This window comes from Argopecten irradians, chromosome 6 (genome assembly GCF_041381155.1).
Source record: "Argopecten irradians isolate NY chromosome 6, Ai_NY, whole genome shotgun sequence".
Taxonomy (NCBI): Eukaryota; Metazoa; Mollusca; class Bivalvia; order Pectinida; family Pectinidae; genus Argopecten; species Argopecten irradians.
In genome coordinates this window covers 20,899,317-20,919,348 of record NC_091139.1, presented here as the reverse complement: position 1 = coordinate 20,919,348, position 20,032 = coordinate 20,899,317, and the positions used below count along the sequence as shown (strand labels likewise).

The 20,032-nt window shown below is 36.4% G+C and overlaps 1 protein-coding gene across 1 annotated transcript in view; it reads right to left on the bottom strand.

The window, feature by feature from the left end:
* Positions 1–20,032, bottom strand: part of LOC138325295 (intraflagellar transport protein 172 homolog) — a 71,855-nt gene that overhangs the window by 5,110 nt on the left and 46,713 nt on the right. The window contains exons 29-40 of the mRNA XM_069270851.1: positions 12,290–12,387; positions 11,893–12,028; positions 7,399–7,515; positions 6,907–7,049; positions 6,394–6,552; positions 5,862–6,042; positions 5,554–5,663; positions 5,227–5,362; positions 2,942–3,040; positions 925–1,034; positions 420–483; positions 148–234 (exon numbers count right to left, since the gene is read on the bottom strand). Of these exons, the coding sequence (XP_069126952.1) occupies positions 148–234; positions 420–483; positions 925–1,034; positions 2,942–3,040; positions 5,227–5,362; positions 5,554–5,663; positions 5,862–6,042; positions 6,394–6,552; positions 6,907–7,049; positions 7,399–7,515; positions 11,893–12,028; positions 12,290–12,387 (1,440 nt within the window). The remainder of the gene's footprint in view (positions 1–147; positions 235–419; positions 484–924; positions 1,035–2,941; positions 3,041–5,226; positions 5,363–5,553; positions 5,664–5,861; positions 6,043–6,393; positions 6,553–6,906; positions 7,050–7,398; positions 7,516–11,892; positions 12,029–12,289; positions 12,388–20,032) is intronic.

Genomic DNA, 20,032 nt, shown 5'->3' with positions numbered 1-20,032 from the left:
TCACGAGATGATGAAACTATTCTTAAGCTGAACTTTTCACTTTTTTTTTTTTTTTTTTTTTTTTTTAATTTTTAAAACCTGTATACAAATTATAAAGTGATGGCTGTATGTCCCAGCAGTAAAATGCTATCCCTGTTGAGTACTTACCTGTTGTTCTGCTGTCTGTAAACATTTGTCCCATTCACCCTTGCCGGCGTACATATCCAATGCTCCGACCACATCAACACTTGCCAACTGAGAATAACACAAGAATGTTAAATTTTCTTTGGAAACAATAAATTTGCAATTTTATATTTGACATTTCGAATTATTATGAAAATAGATTAACTAAATGAAGTAGATTCCTCATCAGCTTACCCTAACAAAATTAAAATCCTTGATATAAAAATTGAGACTGTTATCTAGGTATATTTACTTACAGCCTCTGCCTTTCCTTGGTTCTTTAAGTGATCTTTGTACCGTTCGTCCACGTAGGACTCCAATCTGAAATGACGTTAACAAGGTTAATAGCAGACAAACAACAAAATTCAACACAGAATTTTCTTAAGAATGACAAAGGAGTATGGAATTGGATTTTCCACAAATTAATTTAGAGTAATCTAATAATAATGCTCTATTCAAGTTATATATTACAGTATTTCCATTGGATGAGTTTGAGATGAAGCAGTGAATGTTCTTAAACTGCATTGGGACCAGACTAACTTTTACATTTTCATCTAGACAACAGATGGTCTGTTTAAATGTTTGTATAGTAATTATTTCAAGTATAAATCCTGATGGACCTATAGGTCTATGAGGGCTTTGTCAAGGCTCGTCAGAAAACAATATATAATCACAAGGTCAGTCATTATATAAATTCTAAAACAAACGAGTAAGTCCAGCCAGTCAAACTATAGACAAAAACGGCCCTGGTGAGTTTAATACCTTGGTTCTAACTCCTTTGCCACCTTCTTGGCCTTGTTCCAGTCCTCCCCTGTTATAAACATGTCTATAGCTTCTTTAATTAGATCCACACTGAGGTAAAGTTCTGCCGCCTGAATGAATAGAAAATTTTACATATCAATCATGATATTTTTCGAAATTGTACAAGATTTATCAAAACAATATAATACATAACGATTCCACCAATAATCCAAAACTTTATTTTCTAAAATGTCGAAGAACCCAATTTAGATCACTAAGGTGCAAATCTAGCCATTTTATATAAAATAAAAGACAGAAATATTTTTCTCATAATAAAACAAAAGGTTAAAGGCTAGTGGTCCTTTTTCTTGTATATAAATGGGGCCGCGGTGGCCGAGTGGTTAAGATGTACCGACATATAACCACATGCCCTCCACCTCTGGGTCGCGAGTTCGAATCCCATGTGGGGCAGTTGCCAGGTACTGACCGCTGGTCGGTGGTTTTTCTCCGGGTACTCCGGCTTTCCTCCACCAACAAACCTGGCACTTCCTTAAATGACCCTGGCTGTTAATAGGACGTTAAACTAATCAAATCTTGTATATAACAAATCATCTTACTTTTAGCAGCTTTTGAAGACCCTGAATTCGAGTTATGTGCATATATTGAAAATTGTTTAACGACGCCTGTATATAAACCCCTACCGTTCTACCGCTGACTTGTATCGATGTATTGAATAAGTGTAGCTAGTTATTTATAGACTCGAGTAAATCGCTGCGTTTTGGCTATATTAGCTGTACCAAACACAATCGTTATTGTTACAAATTTGTAAAAACTTTTGTAACTTACACACCAGTGTACTTTGCACATGTATTTTTTCTTACGGCTGAAAAAATCTACTATCGGTATATATCGCGCATTTAAAAATTTGAGGGGAAAACGATTTCCGGGGAAACACAAATTCAATGTTAGAAAGGTGGTAATTTCATTGCAAAAACATTCACAATAAATGCTTGACAACTTGCACAAAGAAGTGTTGTATTTAGAAGAAATAACATCATATAATTGCATTGTGTTTGTTTTCTTTTAGTGAAATATCTTGCAGAACATGTCAAAAACATTAGCAGTCCGCCGTACTCCGTGCGTACACATGTCAATGTCTGGAGATATTACACATGAATAGTTATCAGAACTATTTGAAAATATTATAATCTAGTTACTTAGAATTGCCAAAATATTAAGTTATTAGTGTGTTTGAGATCATTAACAAACTTTAAAGAGCAATCGGATAGCAGATACATTAGCTTGTAATAATCACATTGTGAGTGAACTCACTACATTTTGTAGGTAATCAGATCCCAGCTGAAGGCTAATTATAAATAACAGTACGGTTAAAAATGCCACTAACCTTGTAGCTTGTTAGTTTTGCTGTAATAATATTACAAACCACTTATTGAAAATCCTAAATATAGGACAGTTTAGAACCCATCTTATCAATCCCACGTGTGTTTTGACTTTTTGCACAGGCCTGCATCCGGGACACATGGCGGTTCCCTACGTAATGAGCATTATTAGATCTATAAGGAGTTTCATATGCAATTTTACCAGAAATATGAAGATTTATTAAAATATCGGAAGTAAAGACATACTAGTCAATTGAATGTTGATGCCATTTGAAGAATATTTGTTTTTGTTTTTTTTAAGTAGATACAGACGCATTGTTGATGGTATATAGACCGTTTAAGCTAACTAGCCATTCATGATCAGTTTCATTAAGCTGGATGAGAGGCCGAAGCGTAGCATCCAGTACCAATTTACATGTGGATTTGGTGACAGTACTTGAGTCTATAAATAACACGGCTACAGTACACTCATTCAATACAACGATACAAGTCAGCGATAGAGCGGTAGGGGTTTATATACATGTGTGGTTCTCAGTTGGGGTAGCATGGCTGTAACATTACAATTTGAGGCTGCCTTCTCCATCCATCAGAGTATCACATTACATGTACTCAATACAATTGTGAACTGGAAGCCTTACCTTTGTGTGTTTCCTCATTTCCGCTAGTCTTGGTGCCACAATCTCCACAACAGTCTGAGCCTTACTCTGACCGAGGAATTTAACTGCAAGTTCACCTGCCTGTGGATCAAATACCATAAGTATTAGACCACCAACTCATAATGATGTAATCAACAGAATTCAAAACTTTCCTGAAGGATAAGGCTATCAGTAGTATTTCTGCATGATAATTCAATCTTGATGTATATTATACAGATGGAGATAGATATCATATTATAAGATAGTAAAAGTTAAAGCTGATGTTCAAAATAGTAAAACATGAGTATAACTAACATATACTAAATATTTGGCTAATACATTTGTGAATAGTTCAATTTTCTGTCCTCTGGGTATTTAACAGTACTTAATAAGATGCAGCTTAATATGCAAATTAACAAGAGGCCCAGAGGGCCTGTATCGCTCACCTGGTTTTTTGTTAGTAATTATCACAAGACTCTGACAATTAGAAAAATAAGCAAAATTGACTCCCAAAGTTTAATTTTGAATCACAACCATACAATGATGCTATTGATACCATACAAATATGCTATCCAATACATAGGTTCAGAGACAAAGTAATTTATATGAAAATAGTAGCCTAATTGACCTTTTGACCTCGCATCTATTGCCGTCTAAGGCCCCGGGGGGTCAGCCCTATCATTTGTACAATTTCAAATCCCAACCCTATAAGGATGCTACCATTGCACTATAAGTGCTCTTCCATTCTTAGTTGCAGAGAAGAAGTCGTTTATATGGAAATAGCTAAATTGACCCCTTTTGACCCCACCCTTCAGGCCCCCGGGGGTCAGCCCCATCATTTGCAAAAATTTTGAATCCAAACCCAAAGGATCCAAAGGATGTAACCATTGCATTATGAGCGTAATCCCATGTTAAGTTGCAGAGAAAAAGTCATATATATATGGAAATTGACCACTTTTGACCCCGCCCCTCAGGCCCCCGGGGGGTCAGCCCTATCATTTGCACAATTTTGAATCCCCACACTATAAGGATACTACCATTGTATTATGGGTGCTATACCGTGCTTAGTTTCAGAGAAGAAGTCGTTTAAATGGAAATAGCCAAATTGGCCACTTTCGACCCCGCCCCTCAGGCCCCCTGGGGGTCAGCCCCATCATTTGCACAATTTTGAATCCCCACCCTATAAAGATGCCACCATTGCATTATGGGTGCTATACCATGCTTAGTTTCAGAGAAGAAGTCGTTTATATGGAAATAGCCAAATTGGCCCCTTTTGACCCCGCCCCTCAGGCCCCCCGGGGGTCAGCCCCATCATTTGTACAATTTTGAATCCCCAACCTATAAAGATACTACCATTGCATTATGAGTGCTATCTCATGCTTAGTTTCAGAGAAGAAGTTGTTTATATGGAAATAGCCAAATTGACCCCATTTGACCCCGCCCCTCAGGCCCCCGGGGGGTCAGCCCATCCATTTGTACAATTTTGAATCCCCACCCTATAAGGATGCTACCATTGCATTATGGGTGCTATCCCATGCTTGGTTTCAGAGAAGAAGTCGTTTATATGGAAATAGCCAAATTGACCCCTTTTGGCCCCGCCCCTCAGGCCCCCGGGGGGTCAGCCCCATCATTTGTACAATTTTGAATCCCCACCCTATAAGGATGCTACCATTGCATTATGGATGCTATCCCATGCTTGGTTTCAGAGAAGAAGTCGTTTATATGGAAATAGCCAAATTGACCCCTTTTGGCCCCGCCCCTCAGGCCCCTGGGGGGTCAGCCCCATCATTTGTACAATTTTGAATCCCCACCCTATAAGGATGCTACCATTGCATTATGGGTGCTATCCCATGCTTGGTTTCAGAGAAGAAGTCGTTTATATGGAAATAGCCAAATTGACCCCTTTTGGCCCCGCCCCTCAGGCCCCTGGGGGGTCAGCCCCATCATTTGTACAATTTTCAGTTAGTAGCCCATAAGGATGCTACCAGTCAAATTTTGTTGAAATCCGACCAGCGGTTATGGAGAAGAAGTCGATTGTTGACGGACGGACGGACGGACGGACGACGGACGACGGACGACGGACGACGGACGACGGACGACGGACGCCGGACGCCACGGTATGGCATAAGCTCACCTTGGTCCTTCGGACCAGGTGAGCTAAAAAAGGAAATCAAGTGACTTTTATTAGCTTATATTGTAACCTAATTACCCCACCCTTCGGGACATTAAAGCATAACTCGGGTATCCTACATGTTAGTTTTAAAGCAGTTCTACAGAGTTTCCTTTACCTTGATCCAGCATTTCTCAATGATGTTGTTGTCGGTGGTGAGTTGTGGTGTAACCTTGAGGTAACACTCTATCGCCCTGGCATACTCCCCTGACGACTCCCACTCACGGGCCTGTTGTACCATAGCCTCAGCCCCTCTGTAAAAATTGGAGTAGCAATTGTTAAATATACCATACATAGCAAACATTCAAAAGATTTTAATTCAATGTTATGAATATGCAACTTTACCGTTTTTATTCTAATTTCCACATATATAAAATCATGTCTGATTCTTGTGCTTTGAAGTTTAGTCTTTGACTTATACGAGTTGGAATTGATGTAAACAAACCTTGTGTTTTTGTCTGTCATCTCTCGGTCATACTCGTCCTGTAGTCCTTGTAACTTGTGGGGAACATACTCCTTACAAACCCGCAGGGCATCTTGCCACATTCCAGACTCCTGCAATATCACAATATAACGATTTTACTTTTTACTGCTATGGGATGAAGGAGGACTAAAACTAGGTTTTACATACAGATTGATGCTGGAAAACATTATGTACTTTGAATGAAACTTTTTGTATAATGTCAAACTAAATTTGAAATTAAAAGATCTAATTTATATGCTATCATTTCACCAACACAAACAGATTTTCACCTTGTAATACTTGACTGCAAGCTCTGGTCTTTGAGCACGAAGTAAATAAGATTCCGCCCTTGTGTAATCTTTTGCCTCAAAAGCAAATCTGGCCTGGCCTACCAGGACGTCTGCTACAGAGTCAGAATCATGTGACTCGGCCACGCGCTGGGCAGAGTCCCAATCCTGATTGTGGACGTACCTAAAATATACATCATCATTTACACAATGGTGGTATTATCCAAAATAAAAATTAAAAATTAAAAAAAAAATATCCAAAATAATAAGGGGGAATAAAATCACACAGGTATGACATAATTTCTTGACTTAGAAACATCAAGTAACTATTCAATTTGATAAACTTTTATTTACTAAGTAAACTAGCTGGTTCCATTTATACTTGTGATAATATTATTATGACTTGGCTTTTGAAGAAATGTATCAGAATGCCATCATTATCAAATTTCATCACAGAGCTAATTGTAGGTAAAACAAATTCAACTTGGATTCAAAACATTATTACCAGTTTTCCAAATATAAAGTTTCAACTTACATAAGAACAGCTTCTTTTGGTTTCTGTGCATTTATGAACTCCCGTTCAGCATCTGCGAATCGTCCTTCATCTTCTAAGTACATGGCATGCTTGAGATGGATGTCTGGTAACTTGTTTTTCATGGCAATGCGAGCCAATTCAAAGGCAAAATCAAATGCACTGTAAGTAAAATTTGAGTAATATTAAAAGTAAATCTCACTTTTTCAATGGTTAGTCTATCAATAATTTATTATCTATTCTCTGGTCTTTAATTATATTTATCAATTTTCCATCATAACCTCAGTTGTCCTGCTAATAAATTCATTGCCAACAAAGTACAATGTGATAGGACAAACAAAGATAAAACTACATGTCCCTTCACTCCATGGCAGGCCACAGCTATCATTGATGAATACACATACTTAACAAAACAACCCATACCAATTTTCAGGATTAACAAAAACCCATTAAAATTTTCAGGATTAACAAAAACAACCCATAACAATTTTCAGATCTAACAAAAACAACTCATACCAATTTTCTGCTGCATAATCAATAGCAGCCTCCAGTAAACCAAACTTGTTGAGAAGTTTGACAGCTGAATCCCCTCCAAGGCTTCTCGCCCACAGATAGGCTACTTGCTTGGCTGCAGTAGCCCCACCAGCATTCTTTGCCACCTATAATAATTTTAAAACATCTAAAAGTTTCAAAATGCATTTATAATCGGGAAATCTTGCATTACTTATTAGATGTTTTAAGTTATACAATGTAAAGTTTACTTCTGGTAGAGCTAGAATGTTTGAGCTACTAAGTAAAAAAAAAATTATGCTGAACTATTTTTTGTGGTAAATATGTTATCTGAGTACATAAAAGTTAAAGAGTATTGTGTCTTTGAGTAATATAATTTCAAGCTGTCAATCAATAATCCAAATCAATTTTCCTTCACTGATGGCCTTCATTATGTATATCTTTATGGTCGTTTCCCCTACACTGGTGGCCCTGAGGTCCTGATCATGTGTAACATACCCGGTGAGCCTCGTCCCACATATCTTGCGTTCTGTACATATTCACAGCAGCTTTCCAATCCCCTGCCTCCAGGTAATGATGCTCTGCTTGCCGTAGACTGTTCTCCTCTTCCAATTCCTACAAAATTTATTTCAATAAGAAATTTTTAATAACACATCACCAAGAGACCAGCACAATATCAATATAAGACAAGATCCAATGTCCTAATTATTCATATAATGTATTCTGATACTTGTTCAATAAATACCATGATATATTATAGTTGTTTTTCACTCAGTCTTAAAAACAAATTATCCTAAACACCAATGGAAAGGCACCAGAAGCTGAATACAAATCAAATAAATTAATAAACGCAAGTGTTTTGATTTTAATTTAAAAATTATTTTTGAAATACAGTCAAACCTCGATGTATCGAAGTTCAAGGGACCGTCAGAAAAACTTCGAAACATCGAGACTTCGAATTATTCATGGTTGAAATTAGACCGAATTTTTTACCATGACCAACTGTGGTAGCCTAGTTGTGTACATGTCGTCTCCGTTTCGTAAACTTTATAATCATTGTATTTACCACAAACAAAACAAAACAAGAGGCCCAGAGGGCCTGTATCGCTCACCTGGTTTTTTGTTAGTAATTATCACAAGAATCTGACAATTAGAAAAATAAGCAAAATTGACTCCCAAAGTTTAATTTTGAATCACAACCATACAATGATGCTATTGATACCATACAAATATGCTATCCAATACAAAGGTTCAGAGACAAAGTAATTTATATGAAAATAGTAGCCTAATTGACCTTTTTGACCTCGCATCTATTGCCTTTTAAGGCCCCGGGGGTCAGCTCTATCATTTGTACAATTTCAAATCCCAACCCTATAAGGATGCTACCATTGCATTATAAGTGCTCTTCCATTCTTAGTTGCAGAGAAGAAGTCGTTTATATGGAAATAGCTAAATTGACCCCTTTTGACCCCAACCTTCAGGCTCCCGGGGGGGGGGGGGGGGGGGGGGGGGGGGGTCAGCCCCATCATTTGCAAAATTTTGAATCCAAACCCTATAAGGATATAACCATTGCATTATGAGTGCAATCCCATGTTAAGTTGCAGAGAAAAAGTCATTTATATGGAAATTGACCACTTTTGACACCACCCCTCAGGCCCCCGGGGGTCAGCCCTATCATTTGCTCAATTTGGAATCCCCAGCCTACAAGGATGCTACCATTGCATTATGGGTGCTATACCATCCTTAGTTGCAGAGAAGAAGTCATTTATATGGAAATAGCCAAATTGACCCCTTTTGACCCCGCCCCTCAGGCCCCCCGGGGGTCAGCCCCATTATTTGTACAATTTTGAATCCCCACCCTATAAGGATGCTGAAATTGCATTATGGGTGCTATACCATACTTAGTTTCAGAGAAGAAGTCGTTTACCGTAAAAACTTGTATAAATTGCGCACCAGTGTAATTTGCGCAGGTACTTTTTAGGGCTGAAAATGCTGAAAAAAATCTACTATCAGTATATTTTGCGCATCAAAAATTTTGGGAAAAAACGATGTCCAGGGAGTCCCAAAATCGATGTATGAAGGTGACAATTTCAATGCAAAATATTCCCCTGAAATGCTTGACAACTTGCACAAAGAAGTGTTGTATTAAGAAGAAATAACATATTAAAACCGCATCGTGTTTGTTCTCTTTTATTGGCCACCTTAACCTGAAACTAAAATATCTTGCAGATGTCTAAAACATCGGCGGTCCGGTCCGCCGCCGTACTCCGTGCCCATGTCAATGCTTTGAGATATTACACATGAATAGTAATCAGGACCATTTAAAAAGATTTGAATCTATTTGTTTAAAATTGTCACAATAAGTAATTAGTGTGTTTGAGATCATTAACAATCAACAGCAATCGGCTAGCGGATACGTAAGTTAGCTTGCAACAATCACCTTGCGAGTAAACTCACTACCTGTACGGTACCAGATCCAAGCTGATGGCTAATAATATTTATAAATACGGTTGAATATGTCACAAACCTTGTAGCTTGTTAATTCAGCAGTAATAAAATTGCAAACCACTTATTAAAGTCCTAAATATAGGTCAGTTTAGGCATCTTATAAATCCCACGTGTGTTTTGACTTTTTGCACACGGCCTTCAGCTGGGCCCTACGTAAGGTTTCATGTGCAAAGCTAATGGCTAATTATATTTATCAATACGGTTGAATATGTCACTAACCTTGTAGCTTGTTAATTCTGCAGTAATAAAATTGCAAACCACTTATTAAAAGTCCTAAATATAGGTCAGTTTAGGCATCTTATAAATCCCACGTGTGTTTTGACTTTTTGCACACGGCCTGCAGCTGGGGTATACGTATGTTTGTGTATACACACACACACTCTCTACAGACTTTCTCTACAGCCTCTCTCCCCTAAAAAAATACAGGTAAACTAGATTGACCCGGCCAAAGTCACTGATTGTGGCTGTCCCATTATACTACGAGGTGCACAGGGTATAATCGCTTGCTGTCAGTAGAAGCCATGCTCTCAGTCGCCATTGAATTCTCAGGGCAAATGGAAACAAGACAATGTGATCATAACTTAACACTTTAATTGGCCTTAGATAATTCACTTTAATAGGTGAGGCATTGTTTTTACAATCTTTAATACCTTGTATCATATAAAATGGCTACCATACACAGAGCGGTACCTCAACATTCATAGATCGTCAGCCCCTCAGAATGGACAGATTTTTTCCCCGTAAAATTTTTAAATCTCCTCTATCAATATAATTTGCGCACCCCCAACTTCAAATTTTATTTTTGCACAGAAAAAGTGCGCAAAATACACAAGTTTTTACGGTATATGGAAATAGCCAAATTGGCCCCTTTTGACCCCGCCCCTCAGGCCCCCGGGGGGTCAGCCCCATTATTTGTACAATTTTGAATCCCCACCCTATAACGATACTACAATTGCATTATGAGTGCTATCCCATGCTTGGTTTCAGAGAAGAAGTCGTTTACATGGAAATAGCCAAATTGACCCCTTTTGACCCCGCCCCTCAGCCCCCCCCCGAAGGTCAGCCCCATCATTTGTACAATTTTGAATCCCCACCCTATAACGATACTACAATTGCATTATGAGTGCTATCTCATGCTTAGTTTCAGAGAAGAAGTCGTTTACATGGAAATAGCCAAATTGACCCCTTTTGACCCCGCCCCTCAGCCCCCCCGAAGGTCAGCCCCATCATTTGTACAATTTTGAATCCCCACCCTATAAGTATGCTACCATTGCATTATGGGTGCTATCCCATGCTTAGTTGCAGAGAAGAAGTCGTTTATATGGAAATAGCTAAATTGACCCCTTTTGGCCCCGCCCCTCAGGCCCCCGGGGGGTCAGCCCCATCATTTGTACAATTTTCAGTTAGTAGCCCATAAGGATGCTACCAGTCAAATTTTATTGAAATCCGACCAGCGGTTATGGAGAAGAAGTCGATTGTTGACGGACGACTGACGCCGGACGCCGGACGCCAGACGCCGGACGCCGAACGCTGCGGTATCCCATAAGCTCACCTCGGTCCTTTGGACCAGGTGAGCTAATAAAAACGAAGTATGCAATTTTATCACATGTATTGCTATCGTTAGCAATACATGTATATTATAAACAAGACTTAGGTGTACTAGGCCTAACCCATGTACATGTGCACGTTTGTTGACTAGTTAAGCGATGGTTTATATTACGGAATGATTATAAAAACGAAAACACATTGTAAAAACAAAACTAAAAAGGGGGAACCGAAAGCGCTACAAACACCTACAAAATACTTTAATTTAGAATAATCGATTTGCTCCAGTATGTATGCCAAAGTTTTGCAATGTAAAAGTTTTGAGGATGAGTTACTAATAATGTGGCTCGCTATTTACCGTTCCGTAAATTCTACAAACCGCTACCAACGGCGAACATAAAAAAACACGACTAACTGTATTCTTTGCCGTACTAATGATTTGATAATGCAGCTTGTAAAAAACAAAGCACCAGGTATCGGCCTGATCAGTGATATTAATTATCTCGTTGTCGCGAGACAGGTGTGACAGCATGCCGCGGGGGTGGTCGGCGAATACCTGACCTGTACAGGTAAACTTTTATTTGAATCATCGAGTGTCAGTTACCTATGATTTTATAACAAATGGTCCATGAAAAAAGTTCGATACATCGAGAACTTCGATTCATAAAACTTCGATTCATACATGGGTTAGTTAGTAATGTTATATAGTGAAGAAATTCGGGACCAGACAAAAAGTTCGATACAGCGAGAAATCTGATTCATCGAAGTTCGAATCATCGAGGTTTGACTGTATGACTAAATTTTAAAACTTAATCATTTTAAACAAAACACATACTAATTATGTGACATATATTTTATATTCTTTCTTGATATATGTATTATCTAGTGACTTGTCTAAGTCAAATATTATGTTTCTGTATTAATAGGAAACAAACCTACCTTTGCTAGGTGAACATGTGTATCCTGAACAAGGTCGGGGTGATGAGTTTTCACCAACTTAATCATATCTCCATACATCTTATGTTTCTTGTACATGGTGATGGCCATATCAGGTTCAGTCACAGCTACATATAACCTGCATAGTAGAAGGAAAATACTTCTAAATAAAGATAACAATTGAAATTATTTTGAAATAATGAAATGTTTTCAGAAATGTTCCTACCACAGTACAAATATTTTAGTGGGCTATAGTCATAAAATCATCCAAAAATATCCATTTTTTCAATTTTGTTTTCAAAAAATAAACATTTATCATAATGAAAAATCTCCATTTTGTGAAGGGAAAAGGAGATGAATTTTCAAAATATCCAATTTATTTCACAATTTAAAAACTGACTTTTCAGCCTCCTTGAATTTGCCCTGCTCCTCGAGTTGTCTGGCCTGTGAGATGTACAATGTGGCCACATCGTCTGCCTTCATATAGCCTGATGCCAGCTGTAACACAGATCAACAGAGTACAGTAGTTTTTACCAACATATCCTTAAAGATGTCTAAAACTTGCCCACAAAAATAAGTTTGATTACCACAAATCACGTCAGTGGGAGAGTGAATATAGTAATTAGAGATGTCATTAACTTTATAAAAGCATCTTTGGAACACTAGACCGGGTCAAATGAAGCTCTTGCGTACAATTCCGTGTTATAATTTAATACTGTATAGCGACTACATTTCGCCAGTGGTTTATTTTCACTGTACATTTTTCGCCAGTGGTTTATTTTCACTACACATTTTTCGCCAGTGGTTTATTTTCACTGTACATTTTTCGCCAGTGGTTTATTTTCACTGTACATTTTATATTGGCATTTCAATTGAAATCCTCGAACAAGTGAAATAAAGCTAACAACAACAGTATTGCAAAGATTCACAATTTGTAGGGATCGATAAACTACAAAGTTTAGCCTCTACAAAAATGTCCCTTAAAGGAAACAGCGAAATATTGACCCCACAAATTTAAGGCGCTATATAGTAATAACCGACCTTATGTGCCATCTCCCATCGCCCAGCATTGTTGTACATGTCTACAGCTTCCCTTGTACAGCCAGCTTCCACATAGTATCGCTCAGCCATCTGTAACAAACATCTTTATCATAACAACATCATAACAACAATAGACTATGCTCAGCCATCTGTAACAAACATCTTTCTCATTGAAACAATAGAATACGCTCAGTCGTTCGTAACAAACATCTTTATCATTAAAACAATAGACTATGCTCAGCCATCTGTAACAAACTTCTTTATCATTAAAAAGTAGATTATATGTGTGTGTGACTTTACTTTCTTTTTCAATAAATATAAACTAAACAGCATCTAATCAAGTTTGAATCTGACCTCTAGTTCCCCAGTTGTGGCGTAATGATCAGCTATCTTCTTGTAGTACTTGGCAGACATAGATGGATCCTGAAGTTCCAGGATCTGTACAGCCTTTGCCCATTGTCTCGAGTTAATGGCTGCTTCCACAGCTTTCTTTGTTGCCCTGTAGTTTTTATTTGACAATCATCTTTTATAAGTGTTGAAATCAACTCATACAATTATGTTAATAGATATTTGGAATAAACATGAATATTGAAGTGGTTATTGGGGTGATATTGATAATAATTCTATTATTCAATAACATATTCCAGAGAATTTTGTTCAAACTCTTCCATCGGCAATCATAACTTTGACATCTAAAGCTTATCAAAAGAACCTTTCTTAAACTTGGCGCCTGAGGCCTGAAACCTTTGACGCAAAAATAGATCATATAAACATTCCTCAAGTAAAAAATTATTATGATGAGTAAAGATTAAGACTAGTGGCAAATCACTAGAGGATATGCCATTAAAATTTACGTCAATTGCCCACAGCTTAAAATTTAAGGCTGAGACTAACTAATTTAAGTATGATCTTGTCAAGAAATGTATCTACTTAGCGCCAGAGCCTCTATGAAAGTGACTGATAAGCTGTTATCTAGCTGTTTCTGTTGGACCAGATAATCTCCCCAAACCTCCTCCAGCTTCACCACCGCTCAGAGCTGGGTACGAGGTCTGGCAATATTTTCAACCGCTGAGCAAAAATATATTCCATCAACTATATTAACCGAAATGACAATAACAGTATAGTAATAGAATAATTGAAAGTGAATAGGGCCAGGATTATAGAATTTTGTCTGGCAGTACAGCAGTAGCAAGCTCTTAATTTTCATGATACTAAAGATCACAGGAGTAACTAAACAAACAACCAATAATAAAAGATATCGCATTACCATACCTCTAATGGTAAGGCTTCGGCCCTATTTGAAAGCAAATCCATAAGCTCGCTGTTGTCGACGAATCTTCATCATACATATCGCCAAGCCAATAAACATAAAATACTGCATCATTGATGTACCATCAGGACCGTGTTAAGTAATCCTACATCTGTGTATGAAATCGTCTTAACATCAAGTGATGAACCCTCCATCAGGTGAAGATACCTCATCCGTGATATGTACCCCTGAGCGTCCTTGGGATTTTACCACATCAGTGTATGTAACCTCATCCCGAGTGGATAAGTACCTTCTAACACGTGATGTACCTCATGCAGTGATGAGTACCATCATCTGCTGTGAATTTTTAACCACATCCGTGATTGTAACCAACATCCCGGGTGATGTACCTCATCAGCATATAACATTCTATTAACTACAAACATTCCTGCTATGGTTAGGATTGACGCAGTGCAGAATTTTCATAAGGTGATTAAAAAATGGTAAATATTAAATAACGATTTGTGAGTATAGTGAAAAGTAAAATTTTGTGGAAACATTAACAATTGACTAAATTTTAAATAATTTCTTTAATGTATATACAAAAAGCAATCTAGTAAGTCTGCTTTAGTGACTCAATACTCAAAAATATAATGATATTAAACACTGAATGGAATACGTTAAATCAAGAGAAAAATATCATAAAAATTGGAAAAATACAGATCAAAGTCAGAATAAGAATTTTAATAATATGATTACAAGATTTGATAGACATGTCAAGTAGACATACCCATTTTCAATCACAGCTCGTCCTATGATCAACTCAGAAGCAAGTACTAACAGATACGGACATAAGAATTTGACATCAGTTCCTGTTTGGGACAGAACGGAAATTTTATAACTGATATTACTAATTAAAAATAAAATTGTGTTGTAGATTTATATAAATGATATCAATTAAAATTACTGTAAGTGATGAGACATTTGAAAAAACTGGGAGTTTTAAAACTGTGTTTTAAGATTATACACAGCGTAGTGTTAAAAATTATCATTACCTCGCGACTTGTAGCGAGACGAGCGGCTCTAGCTGGTAGTCCGGCCTTCATGTACATATTGATAGCGGCCATGTTGTCCTCTCTCGTTCCTTCACCTGTGTGATAAATCATATCATTAGAATATCCTGTTTGGTATTTTACCTTCCAATATAAATTAATTGACTTTCCTAATCATTCTGAACAAATCTAAATTACGATAATATTTTCAAAAGCATTTTGGATTTTTTTAAAATTTGAAATAATGGTAATATTTTTTAAAGTAAAACAAAAAATAAACTCCCAAAAAAAAAAAAAAAAAAAAAGTAACCATTCAGCCTTCAAGAAGTCAAGTCAGTTAAACAAAGCCTGATCAGGTCGATCCATTATGATAACTTTTAACGTTGTCAGTTAGTACCTCTCCTGCTTTCTCCTCTTGTCCGGTCTCCATAAGCCAGCCATAGTAACTCCTTTTAAGGTTATCTAATTCTGGGTGGTTCTGTCAATAAAAATTACATTTATTCAAAAACACATACCGGGTACACACAAAAAAAGCTTTCAAAGCTTTCATGACTTTTTGACATACAAGTGACATTAAAAGACATCATTATAGAATTTGCCAAAAAAAAAAAAAAAAAAAACAACTTCACCCACCCTACTACAACCTCTACCATGAAACCACTTTATGCATCAATATCAAGAAAGACGGTCTCAGTCTGTTGGAGATATATCATCCCATCAAGGGCTGTCCTTTTTGAAAAGCTTTGACAGCTATGTGTATCTGAGGTTACCCACCTTAGCCTCTGCCACCTCGATAGCCTCGTCCCACATGTGCATCTCCTGGTACATTTCCATAGCTTCATCTACATGGTTCTGAAACATATCAAAGAAATTATTTAGCATTCTCACATGGCTAGTACTAACTAATTTTGTCTATTTTTTGTTAAGTCATCAAACTTTAATAATTTTTCTATAACTTTCTGTAGACATAAAAAGTAAGCGACGATATTCAGTTTTGTTTTCCCAAAATGTGATCTGCCAACAGTTTTCAAGAGTATTTAGACACAATGACTACAGAATATTCAAAGATAATAGTTATAGTGCATATCATAGAATACAAAAAGTAATTCTTCCCATAAATAGCATAACAAATTATTTGTTTTGACAATCATAACCAGTACATACCTGCTCCAGATAGATTCCTTCTGCTTCCTTGTACCTTTTCTCCATAATGGCAAACCTTGCTCGTACTCTGTAGTTACTGAATCCATCTCCCCCCTGTACACAAAATCTTAAATTAGTTCATGTATAGAACATATCCATTCCAAAAAGGCAATGAAATAATTTAACATTTTGAAAATGATAAAAGTTAGCTACCATTAAGAAGAAATTTGTAATTTTTCATAGCATGTTTTTAATGATTATAACATACTAAGCTGGTAATTATAGATATTGTAAATGGTAAACAAACAATGATTACAATCTCCATAACTATGTATACATTTTCTTATTTTGTAGGAGAGCATGAAGTATCACTTACAGTATTCTGAGCGATTTCCTCAGCTATTCTGAAGGTTTCTTTCATATACCGAGCTTTTGCTATATCTCCCAGGGCTGAGTAACATCTGTGAAGTGGATAAAATTCATACCAGTAACTGGTTCTGACAACAAGTATTGTCATCAAGTAAACATTGAAGCTACACATGTTATATTGAGGAAACAGGTATGATTCAAATCACCACAAACAATTATACCAGGCACTTGAAGTTACAAAGTAAAATCGTAATGACCAATTACATTTAACTCATAAATGAAATATTCCAAAACAACTTTGACAATGTAATTGTGTAGTAAGGTGTCAATGTAATCCATTTATTTAATTCAGAAACAAAAACCAAATATAATACTAATATAGCCCAGTAGAGATTTGGTAATAATATTAATACGTCTTAATGTAAACAACTGTTAAGGTCATTATTGGCTAGATGATAGTAGTTATGAGCTGGAGTGCCTCTCCGGCTAATGGCTAGTAACCTGATTAATGGTAAGATGTTGGACACTTTCATTAGTTGAGCAATACCATGGTGCTTTGAACATTTGATACATTTTTAATTATAACTATTAATTTTTACCTCTCAGCTATGTGAAAGTTGTCGGTCCTCCATGGAGAGTTTGCTCAATGTTTTCCACATGGCTTCAGTTTCTGCCGACATTCCCAGTGTCTCCAAGAACGACACTGCCCTGTGGCACAAACCAAGAAAGTATTACAGACCAGTTCATTTTATACCTAATTTCATATTAAATCAATAACAAGTACAATAATCAAAAATTAAGAGAACTTCTTTTATCATAAAATAATGTATTTCAATTATCATTTTACTGACTTGAATATTTTGTTTTAAATATTAGACGATGGTTTTCATAAGAAAAATTCTTCTATGCTAAAACAACTTCTTGGCAAAACAGTTAATGAATTTAGCAAATGTAGAAATGAACAATAGAACAATGGATTAATTTGCTTGTAAAGATTATAAAAACAAATTTAACAACAAACTTCATACAACTCCATTATGTGGCCCCCCCTTTGCTCACCTGATAAGAATATTACTGTATATATAGTATACAAGGGTTTTTTTTACAGGTCGAAATATTCAATAGGCACAACAAAAATTTTGTAAAATTGACAAAAAATGAATCAGTAATTTTAAGTAAGCACTTTTTTAAATAATTCGCAAATTATTGCTTCGTTTTGCCCAATTATGTAACTTGTAATATATTTTAATAAAACAGCCCAACAAAGAAAAAAGATTGGTTAAAATTTAGAACAGCTGTCCCTTCTACATCATTGTCTGTCATCTTACCTTTCAAAATCGCCGTCATCAAATGGCGGGAGGGGTTCACACAAACTCAATGAGGCCCTCGTCCAGTGTATAGGAGATGGTGGTCCACTCCTTCATTGACCACCACATCTGTTCTTACATCTGTCCTCTCTAGGTCAACTAATGTCACCCTGCAGGGTCAAGCAAAATTCGTCCATGTTAACTAAATACAATGTGTAATACTAAAAGTAACCTTGTGACTTTCTAAAGATAATCTCCAAAAATAAATATTGTTCCTTTTAAATTTTTGTTTTGCATATTCTGAATAATTGAAGGCTTCTGTATTAAATATCAGCTCTTGTTCTGTAATAAAGATGTTTTCATCATCAGCTTTATATGAATTTTTCAAATGGCTTTTTCAACAATTTTAATAGGAAGAACATGACTGTTTCTTTCGTGCATGAAAGAGAAAGATTCTTGTTTATTTTGTCTGTTTGTAGGTGACAATACCTTGAGTGGGAACATGGGTGACACGTTCGGAGCGTCATGTTGTACCACACACACAAGTTACCGCGGTTCTGTCCCACCACAACATCACTGCCCAGGCACCACTGTCAAGGGAGATAATCAAAAGGTTACAAAACATATCTACAATATTCATCCTGTAGATTTTAGTCCTAGTTTAATGCAAAAATATCACTTTTTCTGAAAATATTTCAAAATAACAAAAATCTTAACAAAAATAAAAATGTTTACTTATATAAAGATGTAAAACTACCGGTTGATATATAAATCTGATCTCACAGTGTATTTCATTTTCATTTCAATTAAAAACCTCAGTAATCACAAAGAGTTTAAATTGTTTTATATTAACACTTTGTATAATTGAAATATTTAATCCCATGGAAACCAACACAAGGAAGGACATTTTTTGTGAAATCTACTCTAAGCAAAATGTTATAAATTATTTATACCTGGCAGCTAAACAAGTTCTAACTAAGGCAACTTTACAATAAACCTACCTGTACATGAGGAGCAGTAGTTTTCTAGGATATGTAGTTCGCTGTTTTGACTCCACATCGTACAAGTTGAGCTGTAAACGAACAGAAGATATTCAGTGAAGTAAAATAAGAGTTAGAAGTTCTTTTTTCTAAAGGAGTAGATATGATAGGTCCAGTATTTGGCCGTAATTTTTCTGGCCGAAAAAAAAAAATAAACTCTGATCTCACCCATCAATTTCATATCAATAAATACTCTCATACTTGCCATTCATCAAAAACATAATTTTCTATAACCATGTACACGATGTGTCCCAACCTATGACGTCATCAAATATGATGATTTTCCATATGCTCAGCCATAATTTTTCTAGAAATTCATCATCTTTAGGTTAGAAAAAAGTCTTGAAAATGGATTTGGCCGCCACCATGGAGCATACTTTACATTTTGGCATGGATATGCGTAATTACACGATACACAACGTGTGAAAAATCTCTTTCTGCTCCATGAAGGCCGCGTGGCTCACCACATTCATTTTTAGAGGGAAAAAACCACTCAAAAAAGTATGATGTTTCAATGATTTTTGTGAAAAAATGGCCGGGGAAACTGCATGTTGATGACGTTCAGAGTGAAACATAATATAATTGGCATCTTGCAGGATATTTTCGAAATGTAATGTTTTTAGCCAATGTATTCAGCTGTTATATGGGGCAAAATATGTTGTTCTTTACTGGAGGAATTAATTTTGGAGGCCATATTCGAGTCTTAACGTAACATTCGTACCCTTCTCCTCTTGTGGTATTACAAGTTCACCCAAAAAGTATGATACCCATTCATGCCACTACAGCTTCATTTAACAAAGTTTATCAGAACATTCATTAATGTTGAAAACATGAATTACAGAATTATAAAACTGTTGCACACAACTTTTTTAGATAAAAATAGTCAGCTCACAGAAAGCTATATTATGTATGTATTGAAATATTCTGAAATGCGTTTCATGG